The sequence below is a fragment of the Desmodus rotundus genome, chromosome 3, assembly GCF_022682495.2.
Source record: "Desmodus rotundus isolate HL8 chromosome 3, HLdesRot8A.1, whole genome shotgun sequence".
NCBI lineage: Eukaryota > Metazoa > Chordata > Mammalia > Chiroptera > Phyllostomidae > Desmodus > Desmodus rotundus.
This window is the reverse complement of record NC_071389.1, coordinates 171161003-171187869: the sequence shown is the minus strand read 5'-3', so window position 1 is coordinate 171187869 and position 26867 is coordinate 171161003. Positions and strand designations below refer to the sequence as shown.

General features: G+C 35.5%; 1 protein-coding gene across 1 annotated transcript in view; it reads left to right on the top strand.

The window, feature by feature from the left end:
• Window positions 1–517: 517 nt before the first annotated feature.
• Window positions 518–26867, top strand: part of LOC112318472 (solute carrier organic anion transporter family member 1B3-like) — a 39045-nt gene continuing 12695 nt past the window's right edge. Inside the window, 10 exon segments of the mRNA XM_024575738.4 lie at window positions 518–746; window positions 848–996; window positions 8328–8469; window positions 11023–11155; window positions 14332–14453; window positions 15960–16106; window positions 16290–16388; window positions 19150–19392; window positions 22439–22603; window positions 23942–24137. Of these exon segments, the coding sequence (XP_024431506.3) occupies window positions 898–996; window positions 8328–8469; window positions 11023–11155; window positions 14332–14453; window positions 15960–16106; window positions 16290–16388; window positions 19150–19392; window positions 22439–22603; window positions 23942–24137 (1346 nt within the window). The 5' untranslated portion in view covers window positions 518–746; window positions 848–897.

Below are 26867 nucleotides of genomic sequence, written 5' to 3'. Positions count from 1 at the left end.
ATGCTGCCGTGGTGTTAAAAAAGACGGAAAATATTACTTGTTTAATTTTAAAAATATATTTCCAGGTAAGATTCACTAAAAGCTGATAATATTAGTCCTCAGGAAGAGAAACTAGATGCTGGGGGAATGTAGGTTAGAGGAAGAATTTTTAATATATGCCTATGTCTTTTTGATCTTTTATACTTTCAACTATAGGCATATATAGTCTCTTCAAAAATAAATTAACAAAGTTAAAATAAAGTAGAACTGTGTTGGTAGTAATCTCAAGTATGGCCAGAGGCTGTCTGGGAACTCCTTAGACTACACTGTTCTGTTTTGTTTTGTTTTTTCTACCAACTCTTCAAGCCCCGCTCCAGAGGTACGCCTCCAGGACACCTTCTGAGGCCACTCTGACTACCATTCATCACGCGATGTTTCCGCCCATTCTGACCATCTCCTCTGTGCAAGGCACTGCCTGACGCTTTGTAAAGTTACCAAGATAAATTAAACACGTGCTTGCCTTCCTAAATCTTATAATGTAGATATATAAAAAAATATTTTTGTTACTTCTCTATTTTAAAAATTTTGTTCGCCTAACCTAGTGTGTGATTCTATGTTATTTATTTGTTGTTTCCATTTTATGTCCTTACGTTTCTCTTTTAAACTGAATTATAATCTCTGTGAAGCTAGGGCGCTGGGTGTTTTCTGTGTGCGTGTCGGCATTTGCCTGGCGTGCTCAGGACACAGTCGGCCCTCAGTGAATGCTAGTGGGTTTATGAAAGGATTGATGTTGGTCTTGTGACTTTTCTCATTTCTAAATTGTATATTGCTGAAGTGAAATGAGTGACTTTTTTTCCTCCCTGAATAGATCATCATTTTGAATAAAACATCTGCAACAATTGAAAATAGTCACATAATATGTATAGCTCAGCGATGGACCCAAATCAGCCTTTGAATAAAGCAGCAAAAGAAAAACTGTCAAGGAAAAGGAAGAGCCGATTCTGCGATGGCTTCAAGGTGAGATGACTTTCATGTTTTCCAACTAAAATGAGTGAAGGGAAGGATTTTTCTTCCTTAAAGAAAAGGCAACCAGTTTTGTAAAAAGGTCATTAGATTCAAATTGGAGTTTTCAACTGAAGCATACATTAAAATATTAACAGTGATCCATATCTTGACTTAAATCAATGTTAAATCTTAAAAAGATATTTTTTGGTGATATTTCTGATGGCTAAGAGGTTATTAATGTTAAATATTTAGAAATAATTTCATATATTCTCTTTGGTTCTTGCTGGACCAAAGATGTTTGTAAATGTGATTAAAATAAAAGAAGTTGTTGTAGAATGGATAGTATGTAAAAATAGTCATAGAATTGACCTATAAACACAGGAGATTGATCAGTCTGGTGAATCACTTTGTAGTGTTGACCTATTTAAACTTCTTAGAGAAAAGCGTTGTTTATTTTGATAATTTAAATATTGTCCGATGGCAAACAGATCTGCAATAACGATGAAGGAAATCCCTGGCCCGAAGGCCTAGCTGCTGACTTAGAAAAGCCATTTAATTTTTCCATAGCAAGTTAGTAAAAGTAACAGTCACTTCTCTTGCTTTTGTCACAAAACTGTCAGACACTACATTATATAAGCTGTGTCAGGAATTTTCACAGACACAAAAGAATACTCCTTGAACACAGTGTTGAAGACCCCAAGACAAGAAAATTTGAAATTTGCCTCAAGTCATCTTGCTTGTAAATCAAAAACCCTCGAACCCAAGTCAAAAAGCCTTTAAACCTACTCAGGGAAGAATCGAGGAAATAAAAATTCTTGCCTGACTTTTACTCATACGTTAGGAGTTTGCCTCAAATTTGTCGTCTTATCCAGCTGAATAAAAAGACGGTAGAGATCACTCTCAGTTGCAGTAATGTTATACAAGGTGCCTTTCACCTTTGTACAGGGAACATAAATTCTGTTTGTTTTTAGAGGTTACTGGTAAACTCTTTCTGATGAAATGTTTGAATAATATTTCAGCAGACTGGCAGTCGCAGTGAAAAGGTATTGGTAAAGTGGGGAAATTATTCTGAATTATTATTATTCTGAGGATTGAGACTTCATTATTTAAAAAAATAGCATTTCCTGTCCATGACTCTTTAACCAAATTGACTTTATAGCATTTACCACCACTGGCACACTAACACACACACATGCCTATATGTGTGTGTGCCCTTAATGGCTTAAAACACAAATTTGTTACAGTTCTGTTGTAACGTTAGGGTTCTAAAGCTGAGAAATCTGCAATGGGCCTCACTGGACTAAAATCAAGGAGCTGGCGGGCTGTGTGCCTTTTAGGACCCTCTAGGAGACAATCTATGTCTCTACCTTTTCCAACTTCCAGAGGCTGCCGGAAGTTCTTGACTCAGCTCTCTTCCATATTCAAAGCTATTGGTCAATCAAGTATTTCTCACATTTTATCACATTAACACTGACCTTTCTGCCTCCCTCTTACACATTTAAAAAACTCTTGTGATTACATGTGGTCAACAAGCATAATTTAGTATAACCTCTTTGAAGTCATATGCCTTTGCATGCTACCTAATATATTCATAGGTAGGCAGAATACTGACCCTAACCTCCCAAACCTTTCTGAATGTATACATACTTACTTCTAAAAGTGTTACTCATATAGAAGTAGTTGGTGCATTTTTAATGCTATTTATGTTATTATATGAGTGTACAACAATTTATTTATCTATGGGCAGGTTGTTTTCAGGGATTTTGTATTATAAATAATGTTAGTATGAATATTCTCATGCATATCTCCTGGTATACCCAGAGTTTTTCATACCAACATCTTTGACTGAAATTGCTAGAACATAGAGTATATAAATATTCAATTTTACAAGACAATGACAAATTGTTATTTAAGTGGTCACACTACTTTCTGTGATCACCAGGAATTTATAAGAGAAAATCAGGATACACATTCTCTCTACTACTTGGCATCATGAGACTTCTTGGTTTTTCCCATGTAAATGACTATTTTAGTAATTTCCTTTCAGATAATATATTGTTGGTGCATAGAAATGCAACTGATTTGTATAGAAATGCAATGTTTTGAATGTTGATTTTGCATTCTGCACCTTTACTGCATTAATTTATTCATTCTTTGTGGAGTCTTTAGGATTTTCTATATTAAGACCATGTCATCTGAAAAGGAGGACAGTTTTACTTCTTCCTTTCTAGACTGTATCCAATTTATTTACTTTTCTTGTCTAGCTACTCTGGTTAGAACTTGCAGCACTAACTGCACTGAGTGGAAGAGGAAAGAGTGGCCGTACTTGCCTTCTTCCTGACCTCAGCGGAAAAGCTCTCAGTGTTTCGCCACGGAGTGTGTCAGCTGCGGGCTTTTCATACATGGCCTTTATTATGTTGGGGTACTTTCTTCTATTCCTAATTTGCTGACTGTTTTTATCATCCAAAAGTGCTGAATTCTGTCACATGCTTTTTCTGCATCTGTTGATAGGCGCGAGTGGCTTTGTCTTTCATGTTGATAATGTGATGGACTCGGCTGGTGGACCTTCCTGTGTTGCGCCAGATGTGCATATCCAGTATGGACTCCACTCGGTCGAGTGCGTGGGCCCTTTAGCGTGGTCGGGTTCTGTTTGCTAGTATTTCGTTGAGGATTTTCCCGCCACCATTCATCAGGGATATTGACTGTAGTTTTCTTTGCTTGTAATGTCTTTACCTGGCTTTGATATCGGGGTAATGGGGCCTGGTAAGATGAATATGGAAGTGTTTTCTCCTCGTCCACCCTTTGGAAGAGTCTGAGAAAGATCAGCATTCATTTCCCTTTCCTAAGTGCTTGACAAAATTTCCAGGAAAGCCATCTGGTCCTGGGCTCTCTTTGTTGCAAGTTTTTTGATTACTGCTTCGATGTTCTCATTAGATTTAGATCTATTGAGGTTTTTTATTTCTCCATGATTCAATCTTGGTAGGGTGTATATTTCTAGTAATTTATTCATTTCTTAAGATTACCCAATTTGTTGGCACATAATTGTTCATAGTAGTCTCATAATTTATCTCTGTGACATCATTTGTAATGTTTCCTCTTTTATTTATAATGTCAGCTATTTGAATCTTTTCTCTTTTTCTTAGTTAATCTAGTAAGGGTTAGTCAATTTTACTGATCTCTTCAAAATCAATTCTTAGTTTCATTGATTTTTTTTCTATTGATTTTTTCATTTATTTCTAATCTTTATTATTTCCTTCCGATAACTTTGGGTTTAGTTTGTTTTTCTTTTTCTGGGTCCTTGAAGTGCAAGTTTAGGTTGTTGATTTGAGGTCTTTATTTTTGATGCAATAATTTGTTACTATAAACTTTCCCCTTAACCCTGCATTTACTCTATTCTAAATGGTTTGATATGTTGTATTTTCAGTCTCATTTGTCTTCAAATGTTTTCTAATTTCCTTCATGATTCTTTCTGTGATCCATAGGTTGTTTAAGAGCATGTTGTTAATTTCCACACATTTGTAGATTTCCCTGTGTTCCTCCTGTTGTTGATTTCTAGTTTCACTCCATTATGGTCAGAAAAGAGACATTGTATGATTTCAATCCTATTAAATTTGTTAAGATTGTTTTGTGGCCTAACACATGGTCTCTCTTGGAGAATGTTTCATTTATACTTGCGAAAAACATTCTGCTGCTGTTGGGAGGAGTGTTCTGTACAAACCTGACTGCAATTGGTGTTAAGTCCAATGATTCCTTATTGATTTTCGGACTGGTTGTTTATATTGAAAGTGTGGCATGAATCTCTTACTCTTTTGTGTTTCTATTTCTACCTTTAGTTCTCTCAATGTTTGTTTGAATATTTGGGTGTTCTGATGTTAGGTGCACGTATATTTATAATCATTATAACTTCCTAATGAACTGACTCTGTATCGTTATGTAATTTCCCTTTTTTCCCTTTTGACAGTTTTTGTCTTCAGGTCTATTTTGTCTGATACAATCATGGCTACCGCTGATCTCTGTAGATTCTTGTTTGCATGGAATATGTTTTTCCACCTGTTTGGGCAGCTATAACAAAAATACCACGCACTGGGTGGCTTAAACAACAAATATTTATTTCTCATAGTTCTGGAGGCTGGAAAATATACCCTCAAGGTGCTGGCAGAGTAGGTGTCTGGTGATGATCCACTTCTTGATTCCTGAATGGCTGACTTCTCATTGTGTCTTTGTATGTTGGGGAAAGGCATGAGAGTTCTCTGGGTTTCTTTTATAAGGGCTCTGATCCCACTTATGTGAGTTCAGTAGAAGGTGAGGCAAAAGTAGGTTTATAGTTGTGAGACACAAAACACAGTTTATTCTTTTCTAATTATTTATTAATTATTGTATTATTTTCCATATGAACAACTATAAAACCACATTTGCTCCACCCTGTATTTCCTTTGCTGGGAAATTTTATAATTTGGTATATTTTTGTGTTGTTTATCATCCATTCACTTTAACTTGTAGGATTCCCGTCAGTGTTTCTTGTAGGGCAGATCTAGGGGTGACACATTCCCTTAGCATTTCTTATCTAGGAAAGTCTGGATTTCTCCTTTGTTGACTAAGAACAATTTTGCTGGATATAATATTCCTAGTAGTCTTCTTCCTTCAGTACTTTGCATATTTCCTCCTACTCCCTTTTTAGCCTGCAAGGTTTTTGCTGAGAAATCTGACAATAATCTAATGGGAGTTCCCTTGTGAGGAGTCAGTTTTCTGTTACTGCTCCCGAGGCCTGGTCTTCGTCTGTGACTGTTGACGAGTTTATTTTGATGAGTCTTGGAGTAAGTCTCATTATATTTATCCTAGAGAGAGTTGTTTAAGCTTACTGAATTTGTGGATAAATTCCTCCTCAGATTTGGGGGAAGTTTGACCATTACTACATCTTCAAATAATTTCTCTGCCCCTTCCTCTCTTTCTTCTGCTGGTTCTCTCCTAACGCATGCGTCGTTCTGCTTGAGGGTGTCCCATGGTCTTCTCAGCCACCGACTCAGTCTCTGAGTTTGTTAACTCATTTCTCTGTCTGATCAAGTTTACTATTCAGTGTGAAGTTGTCAATTCAAGTAATGTGTTCCTCAGTTCCATAATTTCTCTAAATAAACACTTCATAGTTTCTATTTCTTTGTTAATATTCTTTTGTTTTGCATAATTTAAAAATTATTTTTCAATTAAGTGTGCATCTGTACTGACTTTTAACTCTTTAAACATGCTTATGATGGTCAATTGAACTCTCTTTATGACAATTCATACATCTTTGTTCTCTAAGGGAAATTTCTGGAGATTTAACTTGTTTCTTTAAATGTTTTGTGATTCCCTTTTTCTTTGTATGTCTTGTTACTTTTTGTTGGAATTTTGGCATTTGAGTAACCAGCCAACTCTTTCAGAATTTGTGGTCTGGTTTTCTATAGAGATGATTGTTCACTGCTCAGTCATGCAATTAGGGAGACCTCCCAAGCTTTTTCTAGGTGTACGTCTTGTTCGGGTTATTTGATGAGATTTGCTGGTTTTCACTTAGGAGCTTCCCCCGGGTATCTGTCTGAGATACATCAGCCTGGCTGGTATTGTAGTAAATCACAATACTGGCGCTCCATCTAGTGTCCACCTTTGGTACTGCAGATTCTGGTGCATGAGTTACTGTTCTGAAACTCTCAACATAGAAGCTCACTCCTGTCAGTACTTGGATACATTAGTTCCTCAAGCAAACCCCTTCAAGTAAGGACGTGGGACATAACTTTTACTTTTTTCCTCTCTGCAGGGAAAACACAGGAGTTGAAAATTTTGTCCCAATTGTACCAATCATGCTTGAGCTTGAGGAGCAGAATACTAGGGTCGGAGAGTTGAGAGGTCCCAAATTTTCCACCTGGGCTTTAATATGGTTGGCTTCACACTGCCTACAATGCAGAAATATTTTAACTGATTTCTGGATTTCTCACAGGGGCATTTGTTTGGTTTGTTGTTTTTAAATCCACGTCTCCCTGGTGGAAGGAGGGAGAGGGCTTTTGATTCTGCCGTTTTGCCGGCATCACTCCCACACACAGAGGGTGGGGAAAAGTAGGTTTGCTGTTGTGAGTACGTGAAACAGAGAGTTTATTCTTGAGTTGGCATTTATTATTAACTACTGTATTATCTCCGGACGAACAAGTGTAAACCTACTTTTGCCCCACCGTGTATTTTCTTTTTATTTCTGGCACTAATCACATGATTTTTGAAATGATTAGAACCTGAACACTTTTCATTTTTTGTTCTATGATGTAAGACTATATGTAACTCTACAATGGTCAGAGTTGACTCCCTTTGAAATCTTCAAGTTTTTGTCCCACTTCATTGGACACATTTAACAGCGTTCTCCTATGTGTCTTGTTCTTCCTTGTACCACATCGTTGAATATGTTGGGATATCTTTCTGCTTTTTGTGTTTCATTCTTCAATAACTCTGTCTGTCTAAGTGAGCATGGCCTTCTAGAAAGCAATGCCAGAGACGCAGTGGCTTCAACAAGTTCAATTTATTTCTCACAGTTCTGGGGATTGGAAGTCTGAGATCAGGGTGCAGACGTGGTTGGGTTCCGGTGAGAACCCTCTTTTTGTTTTCAGATAGTTATCTTTTTTGCTTGGTCTTCACACGGCAGACAGAGAGAGAAGCAAACTCTTACAAGCACACTAATCCTATCGTGAGAGTTCCATGAACTGGGTGGGGGAGGCCCATGCGCAGCTCACAATAAGCTCAGGTTTTCATACTAGAAACACACAGATATGAATGTAGGCTATCAGAAGGATGTCAATGAATTCTGTTAAAATGAAATTGAAAATACAATATCTATAACCACTGAGGTTAAACTCTTTTTTTAGAACATTAAATACATTGCTTTATTTTCTTCTTAATTTGGATTTCTCCAATAACAGTGATGATTCATAAATGAGAAGATTTCCGTTTGCCAGCTGGCTTCCTGGAAATGCTGTGTATTACCCTCAAAGTCAGCCTATGCTATCCACTTGGAAACAAATAATAGCTTATCTCATGGCCGTCTCAGACATTATCTAGTTTTTTTATAATCAACCAGTTAACATTAATTAGAAATATGGTCTGTACTGTTCTACTAATCTGATGTAATCACGTTAGAAAACGGTGCTTTGTCAGCATAGTGATGCCAACATTCAAAGGACTAAGAGGTGCCGAATGGTGCAGAGGAAAGGTAGGTATATTTTTTATGATAAAATCATATGTTTAAGTAAAAAAGAAAAGCTATTTTAATTCTTTGAATATATGAATACGCATTTCTGTGACTAAGCGTTTTCCCTTTTCCTGCTTTCTCTTAGATTTTCTTGGTAGCCCTCTCACTCAGCTTCATTGCTAAGGCGCTAGGTGGATCCATCATGAAAAGTTCCATCACCCAAATAGAAAGGAGATTTGACTTATCGTCCTCTGTTGTTGGCATAATCGATGGAAGCTTTGAAATTGGTAATTTTTATTTCTCTTTTGATTACTACTTGGTAACCAGATTTGCAGAGGTAAAACTATTCATACACACTCTACACCACTGGTTCTCAACCAGAGGTGAAGTTGCTCCCAGGGCCCGTTTGGCAATATCAGAAGACCTTCCTGGTTCTCATGACTGAGGGAAGGGAGTTTGCCAATGCGTTTAGCGGTAGAGGCCAGGGATGCTGCCGAACATCCCACAATGCACAGGACAGTCCACACAACAAGAATTATCCATCCCAAAACATCAATATTGCCGAGGTTGAAAAACCCTGGTCTACACAGTCTCATTACTTGCAAATAAATACTTTGCAGGGCTCTACCTTCCCTCTCTCGAGATTCCCTAATGCAAAAAAAAAAAAAAAAAAAGTTTTAAAAAAAGGTTACAGAGAGGATTCTGATTCTGATGATTTGAGGAAGGAGAAACAACTTTAGAGCAATATCTGTTAAGTTTCTACTGTTTAACTGGGTATAAAATTTGGGGTTAAAACTCTTTTTCTTTAGGACCTTAAATATGTTGCTTTGTTGTCTCCATTTTGATTTGCGTATCTCTCATAATAGTGGGGTTTTGTATAATCGTTGAACATTATTTTCTCTTATCCTATAAATTGGTAGTTCATTACCTCTGCCCATTTTTTCTCTTTTTTCACTGTTTAATAACTGAAAAGGACTCAAACATTATGTCTGTTGTATGGATTACAAATATTTTCTACAATGTGTTGTTTATCTTTGAACTTTATTTAAAATATATTTAGATATTGAGTTTGTAAAAAATAATTGTGTAAAGGAAGACCCATCTGTGTCTCTGTTGTGAATCTGACTCTTCATGATTCAAAGGATTTTACACCCTAAAGTATCCGTGACTTTTCACCTCCCTGATTTAATGAAGTCACCTAGAATTTTAATATTAATCTGTTATTAGCTTTCAAGTTTAATTTATTGTATGTCCTCTTATTGAGAAATTTATTCTTAACATTTTTGTTAAAACTTGTTTCTTGTCTTACTACTGTTTCCTGGTTCTTATGACTTAAGTCTCACGTTTAGCTTTTCTGAAGATTATTTTCACATATTTATTTTTTCCAGAAATAATTAAACATATGCCATTTTCTGAGCCCTTTGCTTATTAGAAAGTGTATTTATTTCACTATTACATTCAAGTGATAATGTCTGAGTGTAATTAAAAGTGCAAAATCTTTTTTTCTCAGAACATTTTTAAATATCTGTCTACTGTTTTGTAACACCTAACGTTGCATAAGAAAAATCATTACCAGTATCATTGTTACGCACTGATAGGTAGATACCTCCTCTTTATCCCTGAGTCTCAGAAATGTTACCAGCATGTACCCAGGATTACCGCTTTTACATTATTTGTGGTGGAGAAATGTAGACATTTTTGTCTGAATACTTAAGTCTTCCTTTAGCTCAGGAAATTTATATTTTTAAATTTATTTCTTTCCATTTATTTTCTTCTGAAATGTACATAAGATGAATATTAAATTTTCTGTCTGTTTTTCAGGCTATTCTTTCTAAAATTGTATCTTTTTATCTTGATGTCTCAGCAATATTTTTAATACTATCTCTCATCATACCAGGTCCCAACATGTACATTTTTATAATATTTTTAATTTATAATACTTTAGTGTTCTTTTATTAATTTTAGTCTGCCAGTTCTTATTTTATGGATACCCATGCACCTCTACAAATTCTAACTAGATTTTTTTCAAAGTTTCTCCTTTTTTTGTTTCCTTATTTAACTATTTCTTCATAGGTTACTTTATCTGCCAGTTCATTTTGGTACTTTTATTTTATGCTATTTTTTCCATCAAACAGTCAGTAATTCTTGGTTGTTGTTTACTATACATGTATGATCAGAATTGGTCATGACTCCCTTCCCTCGGAACGCTCTTCTCACCCTTTTTAATGTAAATAATTCATACTCAACATTAAATCTCACGTGGCCCCTCCTCCAGGAAACTTCCAAAACCCTTATTTAACTTCAGCTCCCCCTTCCTGTGGTCTAACAGCACCCCTATTTGTGTATTTTTATTACTGCTATGTAAGTACATTGAGGACAGAGAGCAGGGTTCCTTCTTTGTTTATATTTCTGGATCCTAACACCAGGGCAGGTACTTAACTGGAGTTTAAAGAATGCTAGAGTGAATGCATAAATGCACGAATGAAGAACGTTCTCTCAGGTCCGAGGCCTTCTCCATTTTTCTCCATCCAGTTAACTATCCAGTTAACTCCAAATTCTTCAATAAAGTTCTACTTTACTAATATTGCCAAGTATTCAAGTGCTTTCTTTTGTATCTGAAACCTATTCTACTTATTATTAATATCATAAAACTTTACAGTGAGTGTTTTAATGTAAGTGAGTTTCATTTTCTCAATTAAATTGCATGGCCTTTGAGGGAAAGTGCCATGTCCTATGCTCTATTTGTATTCATTCTAGGGCCTTCTGTTCTACTGAAGACAAAATTGGACTCAGGGTTTGCTATAGTGAATCATATTAAAATAATTTTGGCCTCTTTCTAGGAAATTTGCTTGTGATTTTATTTGTGAGCTACTTTGGATCCAAACTACACAGACCGAGGATAATTGGAATTGGTTGCTTCATTATGGGTATTGGAAGTATTGTGACTGCTTTGCCACATTTCTTCATGGGCTAGTAAGTGATAAACAGCTGTGTGCCATTAATTACCATTTACTTGTAAGTTAATAATAAAATTTCATTGTATCCTTTTAAATAAGCAGTCATCTTTTGGAAGAATACCCACTAAGTATGTATAAAAATAAAGTTTACTTTTTAATGTAATAATCACTCATTATTATTATTTTCATTAATAATAGTTGTTATTGTTATTATTGTTAATAATAATAGTGATAATTGTTATTATCACTATTATTTAACATAATAATAACTGCTTTATCCACCTAGCTTTGACTAAATCTGAAATACAAATAGCACTGATGAAGTTATAGTTTCATCAGAAATAAAAAAGATCTCTATGACTTTTTCTAGTCATACTTTACAGAAGTATAACATATATACTTCATGTCTTTGCCTATACATTTATTATTTTATATGTTTAATAAACTTCCCCACTCAACCTACTGCAGTGTGGGTTTTCCCATTACCATATCCATTCAGAGAGTTCATCCTAAGGTGACTGCGTAGTTAAAATCAGACTCAAATACGAATGATAGAAAATCTAAAATAGGGATGGCTTAAGTAAGATGGAAGCTTGTTTTTTTTTAATTTTTTTTTATTCAGTTACAATTGTCTGCATTCTCTTTTACATAAAAAGTTACTACAGCTTTCCCAGGGTGGTAAGGCGCTGCTGGTTTTTCTCACATTGCTCTGTCTCGCATAGCCTCAAGGTGATGGCCCAAGCTGTGGCAACGTTGTTGCAGGCCACGAGACATAAGGAGGGAAGAATAAGCAGGAGAAACAGAGTACACACAGCCTGGGGCTTAGGGAATATTTCCAGAAGCATAACACTTCTACTGACTTCATATCGCCCAGAACTTTATTACATTTTGCACCATCCAGACATAAATACGTGGGAAAATTAGACTTTATTCCAGCCTGCCATGCTACTAGCTAAAAATTCCACCTTCTATTACAATGGAAGGAGGGAAGAATGGGTATTGAGAGACAATGAGCATTTCTGCTAAAGTCCTTAACTACCTACTCATTGCCAAAGCCAACTGCCTTTGGTTATCATATTAATTCATTTTCTTTCCCCTATATTTGACCATTATAAGCACTTTCTTCTTGCTTGTACTTTTTCTGCTTTTTATTTTATTATTCTCTCTTGATTTATTTCCTATCTTCGTGTTTCCTCATCACGCCCACCATTTTGTTCTGCTGCTGATGCCATAATGTCAGTATCCCCTAAGTTCCCTTTTCAGTCCCTTTTACTTTTCATTCCAGATGATTCGCGTGGATTGTATGCATTAAATGCAGCTATCCCCTAAACCGTGGTGACTTTTTTTACACTCAAGATCTATTTAATCAACCACCTCCCAGGAATCTCCAACTTAACATTCTACAAGCATTTCCCATCCATATATTCAAAACCAAATCCATCCCTGTACCCAAATCAGCTCAGATAGTTCATATGCATTCTTTCAGTGATTCATATTTTGCCACAAGGGAACTCAAACCAAACTCAAGGGCTTCATTCTAGGCTCTTTCTTTATTTCAACACAAATGACCAGTGGTCACCAAGCCTTGCTTCTTCTATCTCTCGTCTGTCAAAGTTGTACCATCCTTTCATCCCCGTTGTCCCCAGACTACTTCAGGCTTCTCTCCTTTCTGGCCTGGACATTTTGTCTCCAGTCTAAACTCTATTCTAACTCATATTCTATATTAGAGTATTCATTTTAAAACACAAATTATTTTTGTGTTTTAAACACAAACTTAATTTACTCCTGTTTGAAACTCCCAATTTTCTAGAACAGTGTTTTTCAAACTACAGATTCTGAACCACTAGTGGACCAAAAAATTGATTCAGATTAATTATTGAAACCAACAATATGATACAATCAAATGGAATAAAATAGAACAGAAGAATATACAATGTGAGTAGGAACGATATTGTTCTGTGAAACTTTGTTTTGGTTGTGCATATACTTGTGAGTGTGTACGTGTGTGCACATGTATAATTTGTGATTGTGACATAAAATGCATTTCATATTGTTGGTTATAGTCAAAAATATTGAATGCGTCTCACCTGTGGATTAGTATCTGTTATAAATGCATTTTCGTACACAGGTTGCTCATTGATGTGGTCCTTGACTCTCTTCCTAATTTCATTTTACACTGCTCCCCGTGGCTGAATGCCACATCTGGGCCTGCAGTTTTCCAAATGTGTCCTCATATGTCATACCTTGGTACATAGTGTTTCCTGCAATCTTGAATACTTTTTCATGTTGTTGTCTGCCTATTAAACTCTTATCTATATTCAAGATTCATCTCACATGCAATCCTCACTGGGAAGTCTTCTCTAATCTACTCACTGCACGACCTCAGCAAAAGATGATCATCCCCTTTTACTTTGTAACAACTCAGGACCCAGTGTATTACATTTATTGTATCTTTTGTTATATATATGTTCATCTTAGTGTAAAATTCCCTAAGTACAAAAACTGTTTTATTTCTAGTGTTTTGGAGCTGAGTATAATGTTTGGCATACCGTAGGCTGCCCTTGGAGCTCATGAGGTATATCAACATTTGACCCTATTCTATTGCTGTGGTTCTTAAGGTTTTCCTCATCAAATTAAAGTGGATTAGAACTTTTTAAGCTAAGTTTTGAAGTGTCAGGCTTATGATAGTATGTGTATGTGTGTGCACGTGTCCATGAAAACAAATTCAGATAGATTATTGATAGAAAATACAGATGAATTAGTGTGTACTATAGATTGATTTGGAAAACACTGCTCTAAAGTTTATTAAATGTTATAAAGTTTATCAAATAATTTAGGTCGTGACTATCTTTGAAGATGATTCAAAGAGATAGGAGACACAGTTAGCAAGTTTTTAGAAAAGCATAAAGCCGAGGTATTTGTATCTTGGAGAGATTACAAGCCCTCCTGGGATGATAGCGCAATAGTGTGCACTACCCTTTGCCCGGGGAGCAGTAAAGGACGTTTCTTACCCAGCTCTCCGTTTCCCTTTCACCCATCACCTACAACACAGGCCGGGAAGTCGACAAAGAGGACGCTGGTATTTGTAGAAGAGAATGGTGTATATAAAGGGGAAATTTTCTCTGTACTTCTGGGAAAAGTAAAAATACTCAGTACTGAAACAAAAATATTAATCTGGGGATGTTCTTTCAGTTACAGGTATTCTAAAGAAACCTATATTATTCCATCAGAGAATTCAACATCAAGCTTATTAACCTGTTTAACTAATCAAAGTATGTTACTCAATAAAACATCACCTGAGATAGAGAAAAAAGGTAAGAACTGAATTGAAACTAGTGAATATTAGTGTCACTAATAAATATTCTAAAATTTATCAACTTAATTACATCAGTAAAATTGATTAGCAAAATTTATTTAAAACAAATAAGAAAAGCATTTGCATTTTTATAGTAGTGTTAATTATAGTATATAAAGAGCTTTTAGAAATAATAAAAAGTAAAATATTTTGGTAGAAAATTGTCAAAGAAAATATGCATTTAAAATGAAGAGGGAAGTGGCATAAATATATAAAAATGTAACTACTATTTATGAAAATTGTTACACCAATTCTTAGCCTGTTATAACACAAATGCATAATTACAAATTATAACATGTAAAATTACAAATTTTAACACTAATTACAGATTTTTCTGCCTATTAGGAAAAGATTTAAAATAAAAATAAATAAGGTAGAGGAAAAAGACACATTTATGTATTACTAGGAGTATATAAATTTCTAACTCTTTTTGGAGGTTAATTTTCAATATAGTAAAGAACAAAATTATGAATTTCTACTTAAATCAATAGTTCTAACTTTCACTTATTTATCTTAAGAAAATAATCAGGATGTATAAGGATTGATGTATGATTACAGATATGGCATCCCTGTTTAATAGAATAAAAAATTAGAAATGTTTTGTGAGTGAAAAGTAGGAGATTGATAAGTAAATTGTGAAACTTCTTTCAGCACACTACTATACTGCCATTAAAATGCTACGTGAAATAAGTCAGACAGAGAAAGACAATTCCCATAGGATTCCACTTATATGTGGAATCTAAAGAACAAAATAAACCAACAAAATTGAAACAGGCACATAGATTTAGAGAACAAACTGATGGTTGCCAGAAAGAAGGAGGATTAGGGGTCTGGGTGAGAAAGGTGAAGGGATTGAAAAGGACAAATTGGTGGCTACAAAATAGTCTTAGGAGTGTAAAGTACGGCATCGGGAATGTATTCACTAGTACTGTGGTGACTCTCTGCGGGGTCGGGCAGGCACGGAAAATATCTGGGGGATCACCTCGTCAAGTATCCGGTTGTCTGACCACTTTGCTGCGCACCTGAAACTCATACAAAGTAACAGTTAATGTAAACTGCAATTGAAATACATTCTTCTACACAAGAATTCTTAATAACATGGGAAAATTGTCATAATAGAGCGCTAAGTACTACAAAAGTAGATTATAATAAGAACTGGACATTTAACTATATAATGAACACAAAGAATTTTACACATATGTTTATTTGCACTAAAATACGGAAGATATACAAGTACACACACCTTAGAAGCAGCTCTCTGTGTGTGGTTGGATGACAGATAGTTTTTGCTTGTTTTCTTTGTGCTTTTCTGTATATTCAAGTTTTGTAAAGTTAATATGAATCACTTATAATTAGAAAAAAGCAAAAATATTTTAATGGAATAATTAAGGGATTAATGTGATTGAGTTTCTAATAGAAATGCTAAGATTAATTATTGAAATGAAACACTCTCTTGTCTACAAAGGTTTGGAAAGGGATTCTGAGACATATGCATGGTTACTTGTCCTAATGGGTAATATGCTTCGTGGCATTGGGGAGACTCCCATACAACCCTTGGGGATTTCTTACTTGGATGATTTTGCAAAAGAAGGAGATTCTTCTTTTTATTTAGGTAATGTACAGAAAATATTAGATTTTTGATTACTTTACCTGGGTCTACCCTTCAAATAATATTGTTTCTTAATTCATTCTTTTATTTTTTAAACATTTTATTGTGTAATGTTACTTTAAAAAACATATTGAAAAGACCCATGTATTGTTGGCACCTGATAAAATTGTTTTCTAATATCTTCAGGTAGTTTATTTGCAGTAACAATGATTGGTCCAATTCTCGGCCTAACGGTGGGATCTCTCTTTGCTAAGATATACGTGGATGTTGGATATGTAGATCTGAGTAAGTACAATCAAAACAAGGTAGCATGATAATGCTTCTCCACTACAGGACATCATCCTTCCAAGTAATTGAATTAACATGCAATACTCCTTTGCTGGTGGTTTGTCAAAAGTTACAAATAGGAAATAAATGTATTAATAACCAGAATAAAAATAAAGTTCAGCTCCTGTCTATACCAGGCTTTTACCACTAAGTCTATAATAAGTCTAAACATTTTTTTAACAAACTTGCTTAAGATTACTTCATCCAAAATAATTGTAAATTGGCACATTTCTCAAATGTGCCCTGTAGTATCACTCCCCTGCATTTACTCTTGGAAAACCTTCTCTCCATTTTCTATTTGCATGGTTCTTAAAGGCTCTTCCAAAATGTGGCTCCTGCTCAGAGAAAACTTACTGTACTTTCTTCAAAGAAACCACTCTTAACTAGCCCAAAGTTAAGTGCCTTTACTTTGCTCACCAAGAGCATGCCTTTATCACAGCCTTCATACAAGGAGCCATAAACATCTGTGGCTCACCTGCCATCTCTTTTAGAACATAGCAAGATGATTTCTGACTTAACATATAATAAGTAATTCATGCTGATGAATAAACATATCTTATTTTCTATCTTGCCTGGACTTCAATAGATCTCCAAGGAGATCAAAGGATTCATTTTCAAAATCACAGTAGGCCAAGAATAACCACAAACTTGAACGTGTTTTATAATATAAAACTTAAGCAAGTACCTGTTGAAAAGTTTTGTATCTTCTATTTTGGACATGTAAATTAGAGTTCAGGTTTACATTCTATACATTTCTACTCATTCACCTCCATGTTCATCGTCGCTTTTTATCACAAAGAGTACACAAATAAATTGTTAGAGTCTTTAGGCTGATAGTTTTGTAACTTCTTTCTATAATCAGAAATCACTCCTTATGCAGTATTTTAGAGTTCCTGTTAATTCCATTTCTACCACTGAATGTTTAGACCTTATTGTATCTTCTCTTATGCAGCCACGAGTATGATGTAAACATGTGATAAAGTACACTTTGGCAAAAGCCATTGCCTAGAGGAGCCAGACAGATAACATAAGCGAGTGAAGAGTGTCAGGTGTGGCAGTTAATTGGGAAGAATTGGGGGTGGACTCACTGCCTTCTCCACACACCAAAAAGCAAAGGCAGCTACTCAGCCTCAACCTATCCTTTCCATAAAGAAATTTCGATCCAGCATTGACAAGATCTAGTGATTGGTTTTCAAGGAAAAGCAGATTCTTATCTGCTTTTTTTCATTTTTTTGATTTTTAGGACAGTGTGTGAGCCATGGAAAACTTTTTGACTGCCTTGACCAGTGTGGCTCAGTTGGTTAGGCATTGTTCTGCAAACCAAAAGGTTGCCAGTTCGATTCCCAGTCAGGGCACATGCCTGGGTTGTGGGTTCAGTCCCCAAGGCACATACAGTTGGGTGCACACGAGAGGCAATCTACTGATGTTCCTTTCTCACAATGATGTTTCTCTCCCTGTATTTCTCCCTCCTTTCCCCTCTCTCTAAATGTAAATAAATAAAATATTTAAAAAAAAAGGAAAACACTTCGACATGCCCAGTTTAACTAAATTATGACTTCTAGTTCCTATATGTAGACCAGTGAAAGAACAGGGAAAATGTTATCAAAATGACATTTCATGAATAAATATTTAGCATGTAGATGAAGTCACTGTTCTTACCGATCATTTTCTAAAATCTGTCTGAGCTGCTGTTTATGAAACAATGTGATCAGTTTTATGAAACAATATGATCATGTAAATCAATCTTAAACTTTGATCTGTGCATACTTGAAAGCTAGTTCAATAAATAGAATGGATAATTTATTTTTAATTTAATTTTTTTCATCATAATTTATCCCCCATCCCCTCTTCTACATTTATTTCTATACAGTTTTAAGTCAACTCAATATTTTGTCATGTCACTAAGTTTTCTGAGAGACCAAAGAGTCGTGGCACCACGGCTGTGCTTCAGACTTCTACGGTGTGTACGTTATACATGTGTTGTGCTCTCTTATACTCAGAATGTTCACTTTATGCTTCCTGAAATAGCGTATTTATACTTGTTTAGATATGATGTTTACTCATGCATACCTTCAGGAAAAATAGAATTTAAATAAAATAATATATAGAATTAAATTATCCCTGAATTTTAGAGCCCAGTGCTCCTGGTCGTGTTTAAACTCAGATTACATTGTATATATATCTTCACCAATATCATCTTCTGTGGTGTCAAAGAGTTGGAAATGCAAGTTCTTGTGTGTGGTTGCGGGGGCTGGGGGCTGGGAGGGGGGCCTATGATTGGCTCTGAGAATTTCTTGTAGACTTCTGTCAATTTCATTGTTGGTGCTTTCTTAACCTCAGCAGATGGTGCCAGTAGTTTTCAGACAAGAGCAAGGATTTTTATGCCTTCCGTAATTGGTACCTGAATGGTTTTGCAAGCTTAAATGGTCACTAAGGGCTTTGTCCAGTTAATGTCATCAGAAAAGCCACCAAGTTCACAACAGCTCAGGCAGTGACATGACTGATTCCTGCACAATAGCAATTATATGATGTCATTAAATTTTAAGCTTATCCTGATTTAAGAGATGACAATATGTGAAAAAAGAAAATAGTGTCTCAGAACTGATAAAATATAGTTTATTTGTTTCTATGGAGGAGAACAATCATTACCCTTATTGCCCAGAATTACTGCATTTTAAAGTAACTTTTTTTACTGTCTTCTCCTAATTCTTTATTATAGGCAGTATAAGAATAACTCCTAAGGACTCTCGTTGGGTTGGTGCTTGGTGGCTTGGCTTCCTTTTTGCTGGACTATTTTCTATTATTTCTTCCATACCATTTTTTTTCTTGCCCCAAAATCTGGATAAGCCACAGAAAGAAAGGAAAGCGTCGGCATCATTGCATGTGCTCAAAATAAATGAGGAAAAGAGTCAAAGGGCTAGTCCAGTCAATCATACAAGAAATATGACTGAAAATTTAAGGGGTAAGTATTTCCTATTTGTTGTCACTTGGAATTGTTAATCCCAGTGAAAGGGAGGAGTGAGTATTCCAAAACAATTCCATGCTCAAATCATCTAGAGATAACCGTTCTGCACTGAATTTAGCTGAACTATTTTTTCTAAGAGTCCTACTAAGGTTAATAAAAGTTTTCTGAACACAAATCAACTCCTCGAAGAGGACTAGGTTTGTAGTCTTTAGCAGGGAGAAACCAACCAAAGATTAAAAATATCTGTTACTTATAAACCGAAGAGTATATATTCATTTCAAAATAATATGCTGTGAACCATGGGGGTTTAAAGGACTGTTATATTTTGTTCATTTTTTCACTCATTTGCAAATAATGCCAAGTACTGTACTATGCCCTGGTGATAGAATATTGCCTGTTTTCCTAGAATTTACAATCTAGTGGGTTGTACCAAGAGACACAGAGACAATTGCAATATAGTCTCTAAGTCCTATAGTTATGTTAGATATAAGAAATTCTCAATGTCTATAACTTGGGCAACTTAACTTTTCTTAGGTGGAGAGTTGGAGAAAGGAGAAAGAAGTCAGAGGTTTCTCTCTAGATAATTAGAGTAACATGTTTTTTTCTTTGTAATCACATAGAAAAAAATTTGCTTACCTAAATATTTTTTAAAAAGTAGAAGCACCAGCAGTAGCTAAGATGCTCACAGTAAGTCATGTGAATAATGATCCTCCACAATCTGATAGTGCCTCCCTCTCAGACAGAAGCCCTGAGGGCTAGTGGAGAACAGTTTAGGAGCAGTCACCTAGAGAATGATCCAGCAGCAGTCAGCGCAAGGTAGTGGAAACGAGGAGGTGTGAGTGCACCTTCACCTTGCAAGGAAGCGGCGGAATATAAAAACCAAAGCAGAGCAATGCCTGACCCCTTGACAACCCTTTTCCACTGAAGTGAATTAAATATTCTCAGGTAGAGCCCAAGCTCTCCCTCTCATGGTTTCTTATGCTCACTTTATTGTTCCCTTCTCCTCCCCGTCACTTTCACGCAAAACCAGTGGTGTGACGGGGCCAGCTTCTGTTGGCTGGTGAGAGAGGACTGTTCATTTGTCAGCTACGTTGGAAGCTTGAAATTGGCCATCGTGGGGGAATTTGCCACCATGTACTACTGTGTAAATTAGGAAATACCACAAATCAGGCCTTGTTTTCCCAAGAGTCAGCTAAACATTTACCAGCACATCACTGCGTTAGAAGCTTCTGAAATTTAACATGTACGCTAAAAATAGCATACCGAGAAAATTTCCTTGGGCTATGCTCTTTCCACTATACCAACTCAAATTCATGAAAAGTAGTGGATTGACTAAAACCGAAAAGAACACAACTGATTGTGAGCCCCAAAACAATGGAGAGGGTAATGAATATACAGAAATAGGACACATGTAAATATCATCTATATTATCAACTGTGTTTGTAAGATGGCAACCAGAATAGTAAAGAGTCCCTTAATTATGTGCTGTTAGGAACGATAAAATAACTAAGACCACTTAGATAAACAAAACTGCATTTGTTCTATAAGTTTTTGAATAGAAATAAGACTAGTTAGAAATAAAGAAAGAAATAGTTCAGTTCATTACAAAAACAACTTGTAAATAAAATCATGAACAATAAGAATTGGCCAAAAATGGAGCAAATTTCTTTCTGAGGACATTAGCTTAATGTCACTTGACTTGTTTATTGGTGCAATTATTGAGGATATATTGTGGATCACGATTGTGTGAGGTTCAGACCAGGCGACATCCACGTTCCCACCCACCCGGAACAGTCAGTGATCTGTCGAGCATTCTGCTCTGTTGCCCTTGACCCAGCGTCACAGCTCACTTAGAGTGCCTCACCCGTCAGTGGGCCTCCAGACTGGGGCCCCGTGAGAAAAGTTTAGCATGCTTTGGCCGAATAACTTTAAATATTATTTACTCCAGTTATAAATTTTCTTTTTCCCTCTTCTACACTGTTTGCCCTAACTCTCCTTTCTGCATACAGCAGATAAAACTATTTTTAGTTGCCATTGGAAAGAAGGATTGATTCTGACCACATCTAATGGGAACCTTTAGTGATCTACAGAACAAAATCTTTCAAAGCCTGTGTCATCCATTTCTCAATAGTTATTGAGAAGTAACTATTTCTCAGTATCCGGTTCTGTCCTTTTAGACTTTGCTACCTCGCCTGTTTTTCTAAGTAGCTCCTCCCACTTTAACTCCCAATACAGCTGTTTGACTTGTTAATCACTGACCCAGATGACACAATTCTTGCCATGGACAGAAGTTATGAATTTGTTACCCTGCTATTTGTAGGTGCAAGTGGTTGTGCTATTATTGACATGATATCAATTGAGACAGGTCTTTATTCTCTGACTCTCCTTGCACCTTGAGAAAGGTGACATATAACACTGCCAGGTGTACTGGGGCAGGAGTTTATGGTGGAAAAGCTGTGTACCAAAAAAAAAAGGGGCCTGTGTCCTGGCACTAACTAAATCAATCTTCATGATTTTTGAATCTTAGTCTTCTTATTTCTGTGAGCTTTGTATTATATTATCTTTAGCTAAATTTCTATTTAATAACTACATTATTAATAATATAACAATTACATTATGAAGTGCTAATAAATAAGAGACACTTCATGTCTTATTAACTTTTGTTTCTTGAACACAAACATATCGCCTGGTCCCCAGTTGAAAAGCAAATATTTGTTGAAAGAACGAATAAATTCATTAATCGTGTTTGTGGGTGTATGGTAGAGTGGCAAAAGTAACCAAATACAGTGTGAACTAAGCAAGTTGCAAACAGCATGTATATATGATTCCATTAAGGTAAAAGGAATGAAGCAAATATTAATGTATATGTGGACAAAAATTGAAGGAATTTATAAAAAATTGTTGATAAAATTGCAGGTACTTTGACTTTCTGGTGTTATGTAGTTATATAATTTTAAATGTTATATAACATATTTATAAGAGTAAGATATTAATATATATTTAAGCTACATTATTCTATTTTTTTATATTTATGTTTTTATAGGTTTCTTCCAGTCCTTAAAGAGCATCCTTACCAACCCCTTATATGTTCTGTATTTGTTTCTGGCACTGGTGCAAGCCAGTGCCTTTATTGCTGTTGTTACTTATGTCTTCAAATACATAGAACAACAATATGATAAGTCAGCATCTGAAGCTAACTTGGTGATTGGTAAGATACATTGTTCATGTTTGCTTGATAAGAAATATACTACCCAGTAATGGAGTTGTGAGTGATATTGGGATGGCAATTTCATATTTTACTAAATATAATTTCAATTTATTCTCTTGCAAATCTTATCAAATTTGTCGATCTTGTGATATCATCATTGTTCTGAATTTGAAGTGGCACCTCATATTATTTTTGAATAAATTTTTGAAGAAAAAATTGCATGTAAATGAAATATTGAGACATGGCATCTGCATAATTGGGTCTTATCATTTAGTGCTGGGATCCAGAGACAAAGCCCTTTGTAGTGTAATTATTGCATTTCCATAATTTATGGACTTTGAATCAATTCAGCTACTTACAAAAATAGAACAGTGATGTTTCCCAAAGAAAAACAATTTAAACATGTCATTGATGTCTACATAATTCAAAACAAATATCATATTGTAGAGCAGTTTGGTGTTTTTTTGCTACAATATTCATTTACCATGGCCAGTGAGGCTTTCTCATGAAGGAAAGGTCTTCTTACATCATTCTTCCCCCAGGATAATATCAAATTCTTAAGAGCAGTACATTACCCAGTACAATGCCCAGAACACTGTAGAAACTTAATAAATATTTAATAAATTAAATTGAATTTATCAAGTGGTTTGTGAGTAGGTCACAGATAAATAAGAAAATGATAATTATGTATGATGCTCATATGGAATTTGAGATAAAAGCTTGAACTGGAAGAGTGAAGTTTGACTCCCAGTAATTTTCCCAGCCTGAACTTTTTGTTAGAGCATTCTTCACGTTTAATAACTCTTGCAGTACAATGAAGTGAAAACTTATAAGAGGGATCAATCATTTTTAACACTGTATATAAGCCTGTTTACCATCTCAAGTATATATGTGTGTTTAAATTAATAAAAAAGAGATATTAATTCAAGTATTCAATTCTGATGTACTGGGTAAACTTGGAGTATTTTTAAGAATTAGAACTCTTTGTTTTGAGGAGATGTAAAGGATTTTAGATGATAGGACAAAAGGCTCATGTGTGGGAAGCTGATGTTTTGTTGATTTCCAGGATGAAATAGCATCGCATAGAAACCATCTGTTCAGATATACAAATATTCTGTCGCTGACTTTTGCTTTGGGGGAAACCAAACCCTCAGCATTGGCAGGAAGAAATAATTTTTATCTCTCCTACATGGTACACTGGTTGCTTGCCTCCATCTGGGGCTGCCATTCTTAAGAAGTAATAAGATTATAGTAAATTAGGTTGGTGGACACAGTGTTTCATACGTAAAGCCATTTCAGAATAACTGTATATAATTACAATTTTTCTTTCATTTCTAGGAGCTACAACCCTTCCATCTCTTGCAACTGGAATGTTTACAGGAGGATATATCATTAAAAAATTCAAATTTACCTTGCTTGGAATTGCCAAATACTTATTATGTATCAATATTGCGATCTGCGCGATACACCTGTTCAATTTTGCACTCTTCTGTGAAAGCAAATCAGTTGCTGGGCTAACCTTGACCTATGATGGGTTTGTATTTATCAATATATAGTTGCACAATGTATAAACTGAGTAATGTAAAAGACTGCAAGGGAAAAAAATCTTTGAAAAACTACATAGTTTGTAACAATAGTTATCATTTATGGGGTGCTTACAATGAGTGATGTGTACTTTAATCCTAATTTTATAGATTAAAAGAACAAGGTTTAGAGGGATACACAAATTACATGGCTAGCAATGTTAAGATTTTGACTCAAACTTAGGGTTTTTCACTCCAAAATTCTTAGCCTTAATCATTATATTTTTGGATGGATCATGAGATGAATATAAATGACATTTTCTAAAAGCGACTGAACTGTCTATATCTGCAGTTAATTTTGATGTTTAACAACTATCTTTACAAGAAAACATTTTCTTACATTGTACTACCGAGTTCACCTTTTCTGCAAACAAATACTGCTTCTTCTGGCATTGTCTTCATTAACAAAATTGGTAAATATCCTGTATATAAGTGCATAGCAGAGTCTAGAAAACCTTTCATTTTTATTACTATCAAATGTTGTGAATTATTCTGACTACTACAATCTCTACCCCAAATCAAGGGCAAGATTCCTGTGCATATGTATCATCTACTAAATACAGCCAACAGCTTAAGCTTAGGAAGGTTCATATTTGGGAAGACTCCCATTCAAGTAACAAGCAAAGATCCTTGAATCACAGTTCAGTCACCATGCTCTTTAACTGCTTATTGTGGGTTCTGAGCTTTTACACTCTAGATCCCATGAAGTAGCAATTTTAACTTGTCAAATATTCCCATATTTCCTTACCTAAGCATCATCGTGCTATTGGAGGCCTGCCAACCTCGTCTTGCATTATCTCCTGGCTTCCTCCTAATCCTGACTGTTGTTATTTCCATACAGCATCACCTACTCTACTGTTAAATCAAAATACAGAGTACCTGGAGCATTGAACTTTAGAGGTCAAAGAACCTTAGGATCATGCAGCCCAACCCTTTTATATTCTCTTTTTTATTAGTTGAGACTCAGAAAAACTACTACTTGTCTGAAGTCTACAAGGCCTTCAGACGGCCCTATTTCACATCATCGGTTCAAGGGTTCCTTAATTGTCAGGGCAGGCTTTAGCCTTTAGCCAGTTCCCTGAAAACAAGTGTAATAACTGTGCCATCTGCTCAAAAGAAGGCAGTTACAGTCTTGTGGAATATTTTTCAATCAGTAAAATGCTACCAAATGCCTCCTTCAAAGTCAGGCAGATTTATCAGTTACATCAGTGCCCTTGTGGAATCCACAGTCTGAGGAAAACAAATGCAGGATCTGTATATTCAGCATCTGTGAAATGCTGGTCAGCAGGGTGAGCTCTGAAACTGTGAGTTAGTGCAGAGAGTCTCAGAAGAGGGTCTGTAGGGGTCCCTGAGAGCTTACCAGAGCGTCAACAAATTTTAAAGTATTTTTAAAATAATACCAAGGTAGTACTCACTTTTTCATTCTCTTTTCTCATGAATCTACAGTGACATTTTCTAAGCCTGTGAGGCATGCAGTGAGGACACTAGTCTGCTGAATAATGAGCGTGTGCTTGTGTGTTCTCGGGCACCGACGTTTTCTCAGCAGTATTTTCTGACAGAGTATCTATCAGCAGATGCAACCCACTCGAACCAACACTTGGAGGACCGCCAAAGTGTTGAGAGTGAAGGGCTACTGAGAACAAAACTTTGAGAACTGCCAAATTAATTTTTTTCCAAAAAAATTCCTATGAGTTTGATGTCATTATGTATGACCTACACGTGGCAGAACTGATTTTAGGAAGAGCAGTCACATTGCTAAGACGTGGAAGAACGAATGTGAGCACAGGAGTTTCTGGTTGCAGTGTCTGAACCGGCTGGTTACTCATTGAACTCAACCATTCCCGGCCGTTTGTCCCCAGGTGGAGTCAGCTATTAGATGCTTTTTAGTAAAATTATTTATAATAGAATTTTGGAATTTTGGAATCTACTTTTCTCTTTTTTCATGTAAATTAATTTCACATTCAAAGATAATGTACCAACCCTTAATTATTATCAAGACTTTTGCCAAAAACAAAAAATTATTTTAAAAATTTATAAGCAGAAAATTAATTATACAAAAGTTCTGTTTTTTAAATTTTAGCAGTGTTTTAAGATTATATTTTATAAATATAACCATGTTTTACAGTAAGTCATTATAAAGTATGTTGAAATTTTATTCAAAAATATATGGAATTTTTCTAGTTTCTCCCAACTGATGGTATTTTTCTTGATTTTTAGAAAATTTATCCTCAGGTATTCTGCTTTATCATGTTGAATTATTTTCCTATGTAGTGAAAACATAGATTATTAAATTCAAATTAGTTTAATAACATTCAAGAACTAATAGGACTTCACAGTGAGCTAGGAAGAGCCTTGGTCTAATGCCATCACCCTGCTGCAGAGAAACTGAGTAATAGAAAAGGAAGTGAGAGAATCACAAAGACCTCTTGTCTAAGTCGTACCTAACCTCTTTGGTTTCTTTTATTATTGTACCTTATCTAGATCAAAAATCACGTCTGGGTAAAGATGGAGGGTGAAAAAGTTAATAAGCCCTATAAAACTTTGCCATTTTGGCATCATTGCTCATCAAATTTCCCTATTGAACTAAAGGACAACCCTTTCCCTTATTTCTCCTTTCCTCACCTCACCTCTACCCTGTCTGCCCTCTGCTCACCTCTCCTCTTCTTCCCTTCCTTTCCTTT